Source organism: Acipenser ruthenus, chromosome 23 (assembly GCF_902713425.1).
Source record: "Acipenser ruthenus chromosome 23, fAciRut3.2 maternal haplotype, whole genome shotgun sequence".
Taxonomy (NCBI): domain Eukaryota; kingdom Metazoa; phylum Chordata; class Actinopteri; order Acipenseriformes; family Acipenseridae; genus Acipenser; species Acipenser ruthenus.
Window position 1 is genome coordinate 5,759,687 of NC_081211.1, and position 16,564 is coordinate 5,776,250.

The 16,564-nt window shown below is 38.0% G+C and overlaps 1 protein-coding gene across 1 annotated transcript; it reads left to right on the plus strand.

The window, feature by feature from the left end:
* The first annotated feature begins 588 nt into the window (after positions 1-588).
* On the plus strand, positions 589-14,940 carry LOC117413128 (5-hydroxytryptamine receptor 1D-like). Its single transcript, XM_034021882.3, has 2 exons — positions 589-1,743; positions 12,305-14,940. Exon 2 carries the CDS (start codon positions 13,139-13,141, stop codon positions 14,279-14,281), a length of 1,143 nt encoding a protein of 380 aa, XP_033877773.1. The 5' UTR covers positions 589-1,743; positions 12,305-13,138; the 3' UTR covers positions 14,282-14,940.
* The last annotated feature ends 1,624 nt before the right edge of the window (positions 14,941-16,564 follow it).

Sequence of the window (16,564 nt, forward strand, 5' to 3'; positions counted from 1 at the left end):
TATATTAAAATCAAATGCGAAATGAAACTAGTTCCAAAGCAGGAAATTGGGGCCAAAGCGAGCAAGCTCAACAATTGTTGTAGGATTTTTCTTTTTTCTTCTTTACAACCAAAAATTGGCAATGGGAAACAAATCATTAGCCTAAAGATTACATTTTAATTATAACTGCTATTCTTATAGAAGCCAGAAAAAAAAAACATCAGTTATCTCCACCGCCGTTTCTCTTATTGTTTGCGACTTTTAAAAATACGCTACAGAAGTGTAAGAATTAAAACGTATCAGCACTGCACAGTAAGACATTATTATAGGCTACGTTATGATCAATTACATATTCACTAATTACACGTTTTGGAGGCTTGTGTGTGTGTGTCTGCGTGTGTGTGTGTGTGTGATGCAAAAAAACAACAAAAACATTAATTTATAATACAAAATAATATTAAAAACACAATGGGGAAAAAAATAATAATACCCAGACCTCCCCTCACTCTTCTCCATCTCTCTTTCTTGCATAGTCCTGGCTGTAATGAAAATACTGCGAGTGGGAGGCAGTGGGGACAGGCAAGTGCAGGAAAACAAACCAAAGGAGAGCTGAGACTGCTCACACAGTCTCTCCATATGAAGCTGCCTGGACCTTCCGAGACAGCCTCGGAGGGTGGGGGGAACCGAACCCGACTATTGTGTCAAACAGAAGAGTTACCAACTTTCTCTCCCTGCGCATTTAGACTTCAATGCGTTCTACCACAAGCAAGTGTAGTGGGCTGTACAGACTAGCATATTGTCAATTCGCTCTTAATTTGAATGAAGCTCTTTGTCAGCACGTGTTTTCCTAAAGCTGTGTTGCTCCCTAGTGCCAAGTTGCCTGCACTTACTTTTTTTAGTTTGTGTTTTTACCTGTTTGTAAACGAGGCAATAACATCAAACTTAGCCACATCTTTCGATCTCTACTATTACCGACATGTTTGGTATTGCACAGAGGAAAACACAGCGACGATAAAACTGTTTTTCTAAACCGAGCTGTCAGGCGGCTTATTTTCTGACGACAGTTGAGAAAAGATTTATTTTAGATGTCACGCTGGAGTTTACTAATGTATGAGAGCTGGCTGCAGAAGCCCTCCAGAGAGCGTCATTTTTATACAATCATATTGGCAAGTTAAATCTTTTAATTGCTTCTCTGCTATACTGGATTAGAGCCACTACTGTCCTTACCTCTAGTGCTTCGACAAAGAAGAGCTTCGCTGAAAAGGGACTACACTACCCTTTCTAAAACATCGGCTTTCTAGGACCCGATTGCTTTGAGCGGATCAGCTCTGGACAGACTGAGAGAGAGATATTTTAAACAATAAAACACGAACAAACAAAAAACAAACAGCTTTGACAGTTATGTTTATTTATGCATTGAGGACGACTGCTACCCCGCTTTCAAATGAAGAGTTGCACTTGCTCCATCCACATCGATTCAAAACAGAAGCAGCTCGTTCACCTGTCAGTGTTGGTTGCAGGTTTTGTTCTCCAGGGCATCTGATATTAAGCCAGTAGCCACGCTTAACATTTAATAAATAAATAAATAAATAAATAAATAAAAACCGGAAACGACTTAAGGACAGAATCTTCAGTATGGCTAATGCAGTACCTAAAGTTGGGACTATCTCTGCTACCTAAAGAAAAAAAAAAAATCTGTTCTGAATTTATACTTCCCAGGCTAAAAAAAAGGACCTCAGAGTTGTTTAAGATACTGGAAAAAGGGTATGTCTTATTTATTTACTTATGCATTTACTTTTAATGGAGTCGGTCGCTTACTTAATTAAAAATAAATTTATGACCCAAAATAATAACCCATATTTATATATATATGAAAGTGTACCAGTAGTTTTTATTTTTGTGTACAGCAACATGTGCTGTTTTGTGTTTCATTTTATTGACAGCTATATATATACACACACATTATTTTCTGTCACTATCTCAATGCACATCATCTGCAATAGGTGATACGTGCATTAACAGAACACTGTAACCTGTAGGGTGAATATGAAACACAGATCGGACCCGGATTTGCCGGACCACTATTTTTCTATGTTAAACTATAAGTGAGTACCTTGTTTTCAGCAAAAACAGAGGTTAAAATTTGAAATTAAACAGCTAGTTTAAAATAGATAATAACCACGGTTTTACATATCTATCTATCTATCTATCTATCTATCTATCTATCTATCTATCTATCTATCTATACATTAGCCTTAAGTTTAGAGAAAGGGAAAGGGGAAACTATGGCGCTCAGTATAAAAATACATTATTTTAAGTGTCCAGTCCGGGTTGCGATACAAGTTCTGGAAAGAAAATCCGGGTCCGAATTCGGGTCTGGTCCGTGTTTCATACCCACCCTTACAGAAATTAATTTTGCACTGTAAATTAAATGTAAGAGAACTAAAGGCATACATCTTATGCAACAGATTCTAAAAACAAAACAAAAACATTTTTAGTATTTATTTACTTTACAATGTAATGTTTATTTTCGTAAATTTGTGTTTGTGTGCGTCTGAAGTAAAGTAAACCTTAGCATAGACTTCAGTATACGAGTCATACATCAAAATACTATAAAATACAATAGAAATCTTAAAGGCGTGTAATACTAGTACTGGTACAGTATATCACTATGATGATTTGCCCTGCAGGCTAGTCAACAGAAGAACCCGTGTAATAAGCTGTTGTATACCGAGATTCTTATCAGTGTGATTTTTTGTGGTATCTCACGTTCCAAGCAAGCTACTGTAATGGTTATATACAGAACGTGCACAGTAATAATTCCTATTGTGTGTAATGATATAATATAATAATGGCATTAACGCAGACATGGATAATGATACTCCCCATTCCTGGAGGTCTGGTTAGAAAATTGCAGCGATTATAGACAATTATACAATTATAGGGTCTCTTATTTGCACTAAATGGAAACCAATACCAACTTTTAAACAAGATGTATACGTGTGTGGTTGTCATATTTTCTGCTATGTGAGAGGCTGTTGAATCTTTTGTGTCTGTTTTTAAGGCGGTATGCAAAGAAAGGTTAAAATGCTGTACAATTAAGGATGTGATCTGTCCCAAATAAAAAAAGGTTAGCTTTTTTTTTCTTTGGAATGCATTCATAGAACCCCCTATGGTTTGTACATGCTAGCGTGCTAAAAAGTTGTGCATTATGAAGTTTGAACATTATGGATGTCTAGCAAACTGATAGCTTTAATGCTCTAACTCATTTTAGTTCCTTTTAGAAACAGCTTCTTTAAAAAAAAAAAAAAAAAAAGAAGTGATATGTTTTTAAATGCCAAGTGGTCTCCAAGACTGCATTACAAAACCCTTTCCTGCTATTGAAAAATAAAGATGAATGTACAAGATGTACATGTGGGATTACAATGGAAAAACACATTGGCCGGGACGAGCTGTCTTTACTCTTTACTCCAGGGAACACTTTGAACCTGTAACAAAGCGGACTCCAGATTCTGCCCGACTAGTTCTGTAACATTGACAGTTTCATTTTCCTTTTGCTACAATGGTGCATATTGCCCACTGGTGAATAGGGGCTTCCAGGCTCATATATGTCCACCATGATGTGAGTTAATAATCAAACACAATCTGTTTGTCTCACAAATACAATCTGCACCTAATATAGCACTTTACAAACCCACTCAGACTCAAGACACCAATTTACCAGGATAGGAAAATATTGCACTTTACAACTGCAAATAACAGAAAGGCCTTATCTTACAATACAGCTGATAAAAAAGGTTTGTTCCATTCATATTGCTTTCCAACACAGTGACCTTGAACTTGCTCAGCAAACAATATTCATAAGAACATAAGAACATATTTATGAATGTGAGGAGGCCATATGGCCCATCAATGCTTGTCTGGTTCCTACTAGCTGATTGGTTTCTTAAAGTCGAGTCTTAAAGCATCCTAATGATTCAGTATCAACAACATGGCTTAGTAACCTATCCATCCCCTTCCCACTCTTTGTGTTAAAAAGTGTCTCCTACCCTCTGTCCTCAATCTATCTCCACTTAATTACCAACGTTGTCCCCTCGTCTTGGTTTCTGTGCTGCACTTAAAGTATTGGATACAGTTAATGAGCTATTTTAGCTGAATAAGTTCAGTTCCTTTAAACTCTTCCTTGCTCATCCCTTTAAGCCCTGGCCTCACCACCCTCTGCCATTCACTCCTTGGCCTGTCTTCACATGCCCCCAGGTGTTGTCATTTTTCTTTCCATTGTTAACATCCTGACAACTTTTTACATTTCGAAACCCCGCTACTTGCTCTTGAAGCAATGACTGACTGAATTTTGTGTTTTGTGATAGAGACAAAAGCCGTTGCATTTGCATTGTCTGTAACGTTTTCAGATTTCATAAACTCTCTGCCGATATTGCTAAAAGCTGCAGATTTCATATTAACAATGGGTTTCAGATTTCTGTTGGCCCTTCTCATAGATAACTGGCACTTGTACAGACTCCCTGACTGTGAATGAGCAACGTGCTCCTGCAAGTTGTATCAGCTAATTCAAGACCTGCCAGCCATGCCCACATGCTGACTGGAACAGCTGTGAAAGCCTTCAGGTGGTAGATGTCTTTTAAAGTAGGCCCTCTGATATAATTTCAATAAAGCTGTTTGAAATGGCTGCAGTGCACTAGACTGTTCTCAATAGCACATTCGGTACATCAAATATTAACAACGGGTTTCAGTGGGAAATAAAGATACTGTGTTATATAAAATGATCGCACACAAGCCCGATACACCCATTGAGATAAGAAAATCAGTTTCTGAAACCTGTCTTATCCCTGATTTCATTCAGAAAGTTTGAAAGTAGCTTGTATGTTTGATGAGTCATTTAGTAAGATTATAATAACATGACAGCAATGAAGAGGAGTGAAATTAATAAAGCAATTATCTCTAACTGTGTGTCAGTTACATTGCTTATTATTAATCTTAACACAAAGCAGTACCGTACATTTTGTTTCAAGCTAATATTCTGATGCGTGCTCCTATTATGCCTGGTCTACAGAAGTTTTAAAAGCATGCAAGACAAAGTTTAATGCGCTGAATATAGACAGGTTAAACATTCAGCCAAACTGACAAGGAATTGGACTGTGCAGCTTTGACCTCTGTTCTGAGTTTAAAGGTCACTGAACAACATCACTGGATGCAACAACAATAGCAAAATCACACTGCAAGCAAGATGGCAACCAATTAAAATGAACAAAAGAGAACATCTTAACAGCAAAACAGAACTATCCAGATGAAGTATTGTAGCGTGGATAATTAATAAAGGGTTTTATTTCACCAGAAGGTGGCTTTTCTTATTGTGCAGTCACCATATCTTGCTGCGTTCCAGCTTTACAGGTACAGAAAAACTGTCTGGAACAACTATTGTAATTTTGTAAAACAGATTTAACAGTAGCGTTGGAAGCTGAAAGAGAATAGTTTACCAAATTTATTTTGACATCTTTACCAGGATTTATTTCTCTGGTTTGTAGCCTAGTATTTCTAGTTCAGGAATTTACCTCTTGTTTAACCATAAGATTTAATGACCCCAGAAAAGGGGTTAGCAAGCATAGGGTCTGCTGTTTCTAGCATACTGTAATTAAAGTTGTCTTGGAGCCAGCTTTAATTGGCGTAGAACCGAGGTCCTATTGTAAGTGACTCTGCAGCAGCAGTTGATGGATAGTTCACCCCCTAGTCTCTGTAAGTCGCTTTGGATGACAGCGTCTGCTAAATGACAAATTAATAATAATAATAATAATAATAATAATAAGAAGAAGAAGAAGAAGAAGAATAGTCTCACTAATTAGCAAAGACACCAGGAACAGGAGAGCAAATAAGAGGCACCTTAATTATATGCCTTGTATATTATTGTTGCCTCGTTATAGAGGCAACTTGGGCCTGAATTTAAATCAAAATGCTATACTTTATAATGGCTGTGGCGCCGCCATATATTTGAATGAATCCTGGCCTTGGTGCAGGTCTGAAATATCTGAATTATTATTACTAATATATTCTTGCTGTTGTTTAGAATCCCTATATATATATTTCTGTTTTCTTCATCACATGCAGATGCTGAAGGCATCGCTGTGGCTTCAACAGAGCTCTCAAACATGTCCCGCTCTCAGTGCAACTAGATATTTTAAGAACACCTTGTTATTTAGCCTTTTAACTTCCTTTGACATCCTGCAATTACTCATGAGGATTTTGCTGTCAAATAGATATAGCAGATCCCAGTAATAAGGCTAATTTGGGTACATTAACAATAGCCTCCAGCTCTCCTTTAAGAGCATTACCTCAGGTCCTACTGTGTCATTTGCCATTTCAATACAAGCTTGGTTTTTAATTGATGTCCATACAAGTATGATGTAATTATTAGATTTTTCTCTGTGATTTTTGCGTTGTATTGTCTCCCAGGACACTCTTAAAACATGGCTTCATTAACGGTAGAAAATACATTATAACATATATATTTGTAGTTAGGGGGCATAATTTCCTATTATTGGCAGCAACATATTATCCTCTTAGATCCATGTAGCATTTACATACCGGCATTCATTGGCGATATTAAAGTAATATGGTATTGCAATACGTTTGTTGGTCTCAACCCTAGTCCACATCACAAAACAACCACTGCGAGCTACAGTAAAAGCTGATGCTGGGCACTGCCTGTCAAAACACCGCTTGATTACAGCCAGTTCCATTGCTCCTTAAGTTCCAAGCACCAAGATATGAAGTCCTGTCACGGTGTTGTGTGTTTGTTCGTGGGTATTATGGATTTCTCTTTTTGAGGAGCGTGCAGTGATTTTGTAACAAACCTATATGTTTGTTAACCCTCCTAAGAGTAACGTACGTATATAACTTATATATTTGGAAACTATGTTGTGTTTCTTAAAGGAGGATCCTCCCTCTAATCACATACGTAATCAAACCGTTCCAAAAATATCCATTGCCTATGCTTGTCTTTGCCTTGTCCAGGGGAGCTAGTCCGCCTGCCAGCTATAGCTGTCATCAATCAATAGTCATTACATCACAGTTCAGCCAGCTCATGGGGCGGGAGCAGGTGGTTCAGAGTGCCACTTATTCTACTCACTGGCTACAGCTGTCATCAATCAATAGTCATTACATCACAGTTCAGACAGCTCAAGGGGCGGGAGCTACAGCTGTCATCAATCAGTAGTCATTACATCACAGTTCAACCAGCTCATAGGGAGGCTATCAAGTTCTAATGGACAAGGCCGTGGGCCAAAGTATATACATTCATCATGGGCATGGCCATCTGTCAAATGCAATAAAGAATTGTTCATTTCAAATCTTTTGGTGGATGTCTCCTTTTTGAAATTACTGTCGCCCCTACCTTTATAGAGCAACTTGGTACAGGCCTGAAACATCACAGTGATCTTAACTAATCTATTCTTCTTGTTGTTTAGAATCACTTATATATCATTTTCTCTTTCCGTCATCACATGCCAGTGACTTTTTAAATCTTTCTACAGCAGTCCTGTGGGGTCTAAGTGCAGCTGGTACACCAGAGTGTATCCATGAACCTGTCCCCCTGCAACACTGACCCAATGGATGTAAGAAATGTAGCAAGCTCTAAATGCCTTTGTATCTGTGTCAGATTCCCACAGGTACCTGTATCTAGTGCAGTACAATCTGCATCAGAGACAGAGGTGTAATCCACATAGTATTTCATTGGCAGGCTTCCAAAGCTATGAAGTCTGTACCTCTCACAAGTAGAAAAAATATTTGTTTAGATTTTTGTAATGAACTATAAAGGAGTCATTTAAACATGAGTGTTTTAATAGCTGTGGTTTGATCGATCTATAACCCTATTTACAGTGGTTACCATGAATGACTCAGTACATTTAACAGTGCTGTAGTTCTAAACAAATTAGGGTTTCAGAAAGCGAATCTACAAAATGCAATATGATGCAATGGATTATTAACTCCTTTTGTGCACCTGCCTCAAATCTGTACAAGTAATGACAATAAAACATTAACGAAGCATTATAAATAACAGTTAAGTCTTTAGTCATGAGGTAAAGATCAGCAAAGCTTCTGAGCCCAGGCATTAACTATAATGTAAAGTGATGTTTATGTTAAAATAGTAATTCATTCAATTTTATTTTCCTGTCTTGTTACCTGTCAAATCCTTCAACTATGACCCTTCCTGGCGTTTAACATATAGAATCGAGGGGTTCTGTGACATCATAAACCACGAGAGCGAAAGCTCTAGATACCCAATTTATTTGCATGTGATTTAGCAGCCCAGATGTTATTTCTTATATTACACATAGTTTATTCAAGAATGAAGCATGACAATTGCTATATTAAAAATATAGGCACAGGTTCAATACTCCATTACTGAAGTAAGATTGAATTTGAGATATTTCAAATTTGTTTTTTGTTTTATTTGTTTCTTTTTCTTTTTTAGTTTTTTGGTCAATTATGGAAGCTTCAAGGACATCATTCTTGAAAACAGGACATGTTCAAGTTGTGACAGAAAATGATATTTGATGCTAAAAGCCATTAAAAGGATATTGCACTATGTTTAGAAAAATAGACTAGAGCAATACTGAGAGTTCTTCGTGGTGCCCTGTCTATAAGGATATTTTTTGTTGTCTCTCTATTTTTTGGGAAGGTAAGAAAAAAGGGCAAGATTCAAGCAGGTGATCGTGTTTACAGCCTGGGGTGGAGCACTGTATCATTTTCTGGCAGTGTTTTTAAAAGTGTTTCATGAAAATCAATCTTGGAAACCATCCAGTAGCTCAAAGGCTAATGGCGGCTGAGAGTGAAAGTGTAGAAGCGTCACCATGGAGACGGCCCTGTGGTGACATTACACTTTCCTAGCACACTGAATAGACCCCTAAGTTTTCATATGGCATTTGAATTGTATAAGTTAACAAAAATAACTTGAAGTCAAATATGAAAGTTACTGTGAGATAATAGCTAATGAAGAAGTCCCAGTCTTGTCTGAGAAGACATTGCATGTGAGTTCAGCATGAAGGTTGGCTGGCTACATTAAGTTGGGGCTTTGCTGGTTTTGCTCCCCTGATTCACTTGAAAATTTCAAATGAATTATACTGTAACTTTATGAAATTTCCTTTATGAGTACAGACAGAGAATGTGAAGTAATCCAGCATTGAAATGTGAAAATTATTTAGATTACCTAATTATGGTCCTTTTCATTTTTATAACATTTCTCAGGTTTCTCAGTCGTAGTTTTAATGCATTATTTATAATGCCAAACTAATAACAGAAGTCAATGGTTATTATTTATTGTGTTATTTTGTGTGTAAATACATTTTCTTTTCTTATTGTGAATGTATTGTTATACTAACCTTTTTTGCTGCACTGCCAGACAGCTAGCTAGCAACCTTTTATCTGAATCAGACATTGCAAGAACATTTGGAATGCTACAAATGTGTTATTTCAATAAATGGTTTGTTGCCATTTTAATGGGGCTCCACTTGCATGGGATGAGTTTTCATTCGCAATACAGTAATGCTGGGTTGGTCATTCCGGTTCTTTGTGGAGCAATACTTTGAGACAAAGCGCATCTTAGAGGAATACAATCATTTTATAATATAAAAGTAGTAAGAAGCCACTTAGTTGCCGGATGGAGAAGTTAAATGCTTGTTCTGAGCAGTGTTTTACTAGTTTTATATGGTTGTGCTGTTGCCCCTCTGTACTAAGAAAGGGAATAGTGTCTGTACTAATAAAGGGTCTATACTAATAAAGGGAATTGCATGAGGAGATCAGACACAGGTTTAATTAGCTTAAGGTTAGCAGGGTAGAATTTATTAACTAATCCTGCTCCAGGGTATATTTCTTTTCGGTGACCCCCGCAGACAAACATGCTTTTGGATTCAATATCCGTGCCAAACACTTGATCATTTTTATATAATATACAGCTACAGCCAGACGTTAGCGTCACCGAATGATAAAAAAAAATACACTATATGAGCATAATTTAGGATTTTATTTAACATCATGTAATCAAAGAAACTACGAAAGGATATCGCGAAAGTCTACCGGAAGCCATAATAGTAGTACAGTATTTCATGTTAGATTTCAAAACGTGATATTTTTCAATTTGTCAGTTTTTGGTTAAGTGTACAAAGCGGTATTGCAATTCAATATGTTAACGTAACATTATTCGGCAGGTTTAATGCGACTTTATTGAAGCAAAATTACTTAATTTTATAGGGTGATGCAAAACAGCTGTATGTTTTAGAATAGAACTTTGGGACTAGGTTTGTATGCTCTGAAGCATTCGACTACTAAAATAAAGCACTGTGTCTGGACTCTTCTGGCCTGTCCATTATTACCTGCCAATCAGGCGTTTTCATATAAATTTCCTAATGATAGGAATATTCTACCAGAAAGCAAATGAAATGAGCACAGCAAACCTCAAGCATGTTATTGAAAGAGTGTCTTTCCAAAAGCAAGATTAGCAGGAGCCCTTGAGTCTTTCTTTCCTGCTGCATCCTTGTTGTGAACCTTAGAGGCCCTTCCTTTAGCAAATTAAGCATAACTGCATGCTAACCCAAACATCTCAAGTGTGCGTGGCTTCTTAATGCCTGAGTGATCGAGATGTATTTAATGAGCAGTGTGCACTTGAGACTATAGAACGGGTTTCTCTAGTGTCTTGAGCAGAGAATCATTTGTAATATATTAGTGTGCTGCTGCCCTGAAATTGGAGATGAAGTGACTATTGCTTTAATACTAACATTTAATTAACACTTAACTGCTCGTATTTGATATTACTCATGAAAACAATACATAAAGTTCATAATCACATGATATTGGGTGCTTTACACTAACTTTACCCTAGTTTTGAATTTGCTTGTAATAGTTTGCGTGTAATACTGTGCAAGATAAATAATAAAATTCAAGAGTATATTGGCTTTGAATTTTATTTTGCCGACATTATGTTAATGTGTTTTACTTTGCTACAGAAGCAGATTTTACAAGCTGCAAATAATGGCACTGCATTAGGGATAGGAACTGTTCCAGTCATGGCAAGCACAGGGAAATGAAAATCTGGACAAACGGCAAATTCATTTTCAAGACCGTAAAGTGTAAACAAAAGGGCCAGCTCTCACAGAATCTTGAATATTAATACCAAAAGTGCATTAAATAAGAGGTCAAATTGACATCGCTACAGAAAACTATTTTAAATAGGGATAAGAAGGGATATCAAGTCAGGGCAAGAGGAGCAGAAATAAAGACCCTATCCTACTAAGAACCTGCAGCATCCTATCACCCATCTGTCTGCATTTGCATGAATTTGAATTGCATGAGGTTTATCCTAACAGAACTGATCAGATGAACAGTGATGTTGGAACTGGCTAGGATTCATCAAAAATCTTGGTGATGCATTGATGTGAATTCCAACTGGAAATAGAAGCAAAGGGAGGCCAGAAGGGATGTAGGAAAAGTCAGTTAAAGAAAGAGATGAAAAGTTGAGTTGATGGATACAGTACTAGTCAGCTTCAGCAACCAAAAACCAGGACCTCTAGCTGTCACAACATTCTGGGACTGGCCAGGCAACACCTGGTTGAGACTGAGCTATCAGTTCAACCATCCATGGAAATGTTAACGTGGTTATTTAAATAATGCAACACACAATTTGTGTGATGCACTTTGCATAATTTAAATTAATTACAATTGCATGCTTTTCCATTATGTTCAAAGCAACTAAAAAAATAAAAGTAATTCAAAATAACATCATCCTCTCAATCTCAAGTGCACTCTGGGAGAGCAGGCACAGAGGCTCAACTAGGATTAAAAGATAGTTTTGAATATGGTCGTGAATATTTAATTCTGTAAGCCTGCAAGCTTATAAAACATTGTCTGTATGCAGGCGTTCTTTTTTAAAGGTGACGTATATTCTGTACTGAAAATAATGTGTCTGTTGCTGTTTCCAGTGTATGCTTTTCTTCAAGCATCTTAGATTCAACGTTTAGTGCATGATTACAAATATCTATTATGTTGTGTTACATACCTGAGATAGTAAAATGAGGGTTTTGCCAGAGAGGAAATATCTAATTAGCCTTCCACAAAGCAGTGAAAGTACTAGCACTCTACATACAATCAGGAACTCTCTGGTACAAATCCTGGTTGCAATGAGTTGTCGCTTATGGCTGGTAATAATGTAAGTGTAATTTCTGTGCCAAAATATATCAACATATTAAACAAGAACATATATCCACATAGTAAAACAATGAGGGTGCACTTCCATAGTGTAACATGTGATCTCTCTCCCCTTTAGGGCTGCGACGACAGGAGAAGAATCTCAACCATCTGTCACCAGGCTAACTGATTATATCCTGATCCTGAAGCAGAGACATTAAACTCTCTGAGAGTAAAAGAAGGGGTACAAATTAACAACTGTTACACACTGTATTGAAAGGTGAACCGAGGTGAAAAGAATATTCTGCTTTTGAGTTTGCAGCTCCTGCAAGGAGGACCATGGGGTCTTTATGGCAGAGCAAAAAAAAAAAAACTTTCAATCTAGCAACTCAAGAAACTGTCTTGCTTTCCTAACCAGCTGGATTCTGTGACCTATGCACTTTTTCACAGGTGTTAGGCAGCCTACAGCCCTTTACACTCCTAGATGTCCACAGTAGAAGAAGATGATTCTAAGTTTGTCTTGTGAAGCTTGCTTCAATGCCCTTGATTTTGGTTAGAGCCCAAACAGCTGGTCGTATGAGAACTGAACCCCAAGACACATCAAATAAAGCCCTACTAACAAAAGAGTTGTATGTAACAGACATATTTCTGACAAAAATAAAAGACTGATCTCAAAACAAATGATGAAGCAAAACCTGTGTTGCAGTCTGCATTGTTGCTGTGCTGAATCTGCTGTGAAAGAGAACAGCAGATCCAGCACTAAGTGTATTTTTTATTGAACTAGAAGTTGTTGTGCTAAAAATATATTGGCGTAAAACATGAACATGAAACATATTTAGATTTGGACTTTTGAAAAGCAATAATATAGGTACCATAATTGAACACCTATACTATTTCCCCAAGAAATAACTCGAAATTAATTTAACTGGGAGGCATTCAAAAATTTGTGAATTGCTTTGTGGTTCAAGTTTTGATGATGGCCCAAACCAACCAGTCTGCAGATATCTACCTCCAGATCTTATCTGCAAACAGCTCACAGAACTTCAGTGACATGATTAGCACCTGGGACGAGAACTGCATCCTGGGGCTGCAGATCTCTTTGTACATTATCTTGGGGATCATCACCCTGGCCACGGTCCTGTCCAACATCTTTGTGATTATCACCATCTTCCTGACTCGTAAACTCCACACTCCAGCTAATTTCCTCATAGGCTCCCTGGCAGTGACTGATCTCCTGGTGTCCATATTGGTGATGCCAATCAGCATTGCCTACACTGTGAGCAAGACCTGGTCATTCGGGCAGATCATGTGCGACATCTGGCTGTCATCGGACATCACCTGCTGCACAGCCTCCATCCTGCACCTTTGTGTCATTGCTCTTGACCGGTACTGGGCCATCACGGATGCCCTTGAGTACTCTAAGAAAAGGACCACCCGTAGAGCGGGGGTCATGATCGCTGTGGTCTGGGTGATCTCCATCTGCATTTCCATACCTCCCCTTTTCTGGAGGCAGGCCAAAGCTCACGAGGAGCTGGCAGACTGCAACGTCAACACCGACCACATCTTCTACACCATTTACTCCACATTTGGGGCCTTCTATATCCCCACTGTGCTGCTGATAATCCTCTATGGCAGGATATATGTGGCTGCCAGATCAAGGATCTTCAAGCCCCCGTCTTCTTGTGGGAAGCGCTTTACCACAGCCCAGCTGATAGGTGGATCTGATGGGTCCTCGCTCTGCTCCATTAACTCAAACTCTAACCAAGATGGCCAGCTACAGCCTGGAGGTTCTCCGATTTTCAGAAACCACGTCAAGGTCAAGCTGGCAGATAGTGTGCTGGAGCGGAAGAGGATCTGTGCGGCTAGAGAGAGGAAAGCCACCAAGACCCTCGGGATCATCCTGGGAGCATTCATCTTTTGCTGGCTGCCCTTCTTCGTGGTGACCTTGGTAATATCTATCTGCCAGGAGGCCTGTTGGTTCCATCCAGTGCTCTTTGATTTCTTCACCTGGCTAGGGTACCTGAACTCCCTCATCAACCCAGTGATCTACACGGCTTTCAACGATGAGTTCAAGCAAGCTTTCCAGAAGCTCATACGATTTAAGCAGTGCTATTAAGCCTCTCTGAACAGCATTATTGTTTATTCTCCATTCTCAATTTCATCTGGTATAGCAACCAGTGAAGCTTAGCTACTAGTACTGTATTGTGAAACTGGTGATCTGTTTAAAGTATTTTTTGGGGTCATTGTACATTTTAGTACACTGAATCAAAATGGCTCATCTTGTAAAGATCAGAACCTCAAAGCTATTTCCTGCCTTAAGTGTTTGCATGTTAATAGTGTACATCTAGCAAAAAATGTCTTGAATATGAACGGATAAGACTTTGTGTTTAAAGAACCATAATCAATCCCTGCCTTAAAAGTTTTGAAAATGAAAGGGGGGCTTCTGTAGTGCAAACCAAAAACATTCAAAAAAGCCACTTTGTGGTGGTTCTTAGTCAAGGTTGTTAGATTATATGTAGTTTTTGTTATAGGTTCTGATTAACATATGTGTTCCTTTTTTTTAACCTGTCCATGATGAAATCACATGTAACTGTGCATCAAACAAAAAATGTAATTTGTAAATAGTTAACCATTGGTATTACTGTACATGCGGATCTCAATGGGCAAAACAACATACACATGGTAAGATCTCATTTTCTGTACCTGCAGAAACCATCAAAGTATTATACATATTAGACTGTTTAAATTACGCTTTTACCTTGAAATAAAGCTCATTTATGAAAAGGAGTTAACTTCTTTGGTAAGAATCCTATTTGCTCTGAAGTACTATATTTGAGTCCTCTAAACTTTCACAGATAGGAACAGTTGTTACTGTTTTTTTTTTTTTTAGATTAACTGTGACTTACAAGACTTTCAAGACCTCAAAAGTCTCTTCTTCAGGTGCAAGTAGAAATTTAAAGAGACAAAGCGCAAAGCAATGGATTACTACAGGTAATGATTTAGTGGTATCAAACAGCCATCCAGTGAAACGAAAAGAACATCTTGGATAACATCACCGAATGCTGTACAAGATTTTGTAATACCAATATGGAGTGCTGATATGTTACATGAAAATGCATAGCTCATTGGAAAAAAACATGCAGTAACCAAGCTTAGCATTAATCTGAATTCCTTTAATTTCTACTATGAGTGTATAAGAATTAAATTTATACCCTGGGTTTTCAGAATTTTATTTTGAACTTTAATGCATTTCCTGAAAGAAAAAAAAAGATACCACAAATTATTATTATTATTATTATTTATTTCTTAGCTGACACCCTTATCCAGGGCGACTTACAATTGTTACAAGATATCACATTATTTTTACATACAATTACCCATTTATACAGTTGGGTTTTTACTGGAGCAATCTAGGTAAAGTACCTTGCTCAAGGGTACAGCAGCAGTGTCCCCACTGGTGATTGAACCCACAACCCTCCGGTCAAGAGTCCAGAGCCCTAACCACTACTCCACACTGCTGCCCTAAAACGTTAATTGTTGCGTTCTCATCTGTGCCAAACAAACGCTTATTATTATTATTTCTTAGCAGACGCCCTTATCCAGGGCGACTTACAACTGTTACAAGATATCACATTATTTTTACATACAATTACCCATTTATACAGTTGGGTTTTTACTAGAGCAATCTAGGTAAAGTACCTTGCTCAAGGGTACAGCAGCAGTGTCCCCCACCTGGATTGAACCCACAACCCTCTGGTCAGGAGTCCAGAGCCCTAACCACTACTCCACACTGCTGCCACACACCAGGAACCACAACACCCTTGTGCCTGAGAGGCTTGGTGCTTTATCAAGACCCTGTCATGTCCATTGGGTATTAGAAGGATAAGACAGACTCAATCACTGCTCTTTCTTGAATGTTTCGCAAAGGTATGTGGGGGAGAGCTTGTCAGGAAGAACAGCTCCTGAAGGGACTGATGGTAAGCTGTAGAACTACATTGCCTAAGATATTTTGAGGTTTTATAGTGCCAAAAAGACATCAAGTTGAGTCCAAATTATTGTTACATTTTACTGAATTTTGAACTTCAGATGATTCATATCGTATGCCTTCTGCACCGTGCTTTCTAAGCATAACGTTTTATATAAGTTTTTATAAAGAAAGACACATACACAGTAAAAGACAACTACTGTATATCTGTAGGTGTATATACTGGGCAAGTTATGAATTAAGCCCCCCCCCCCCCTTATTTATTACAATAATGGGGGTTGTAACATGCACACCCTAAAAACATACTGAACCCTGCCAGGGCAAGCTATTTTCCAACATGGGCTCTTTCTCAACTAGAAGTAAATTGGTATTAGATTGGACAGTCAGTTCATTTGCAACTGACGGATTCATGAA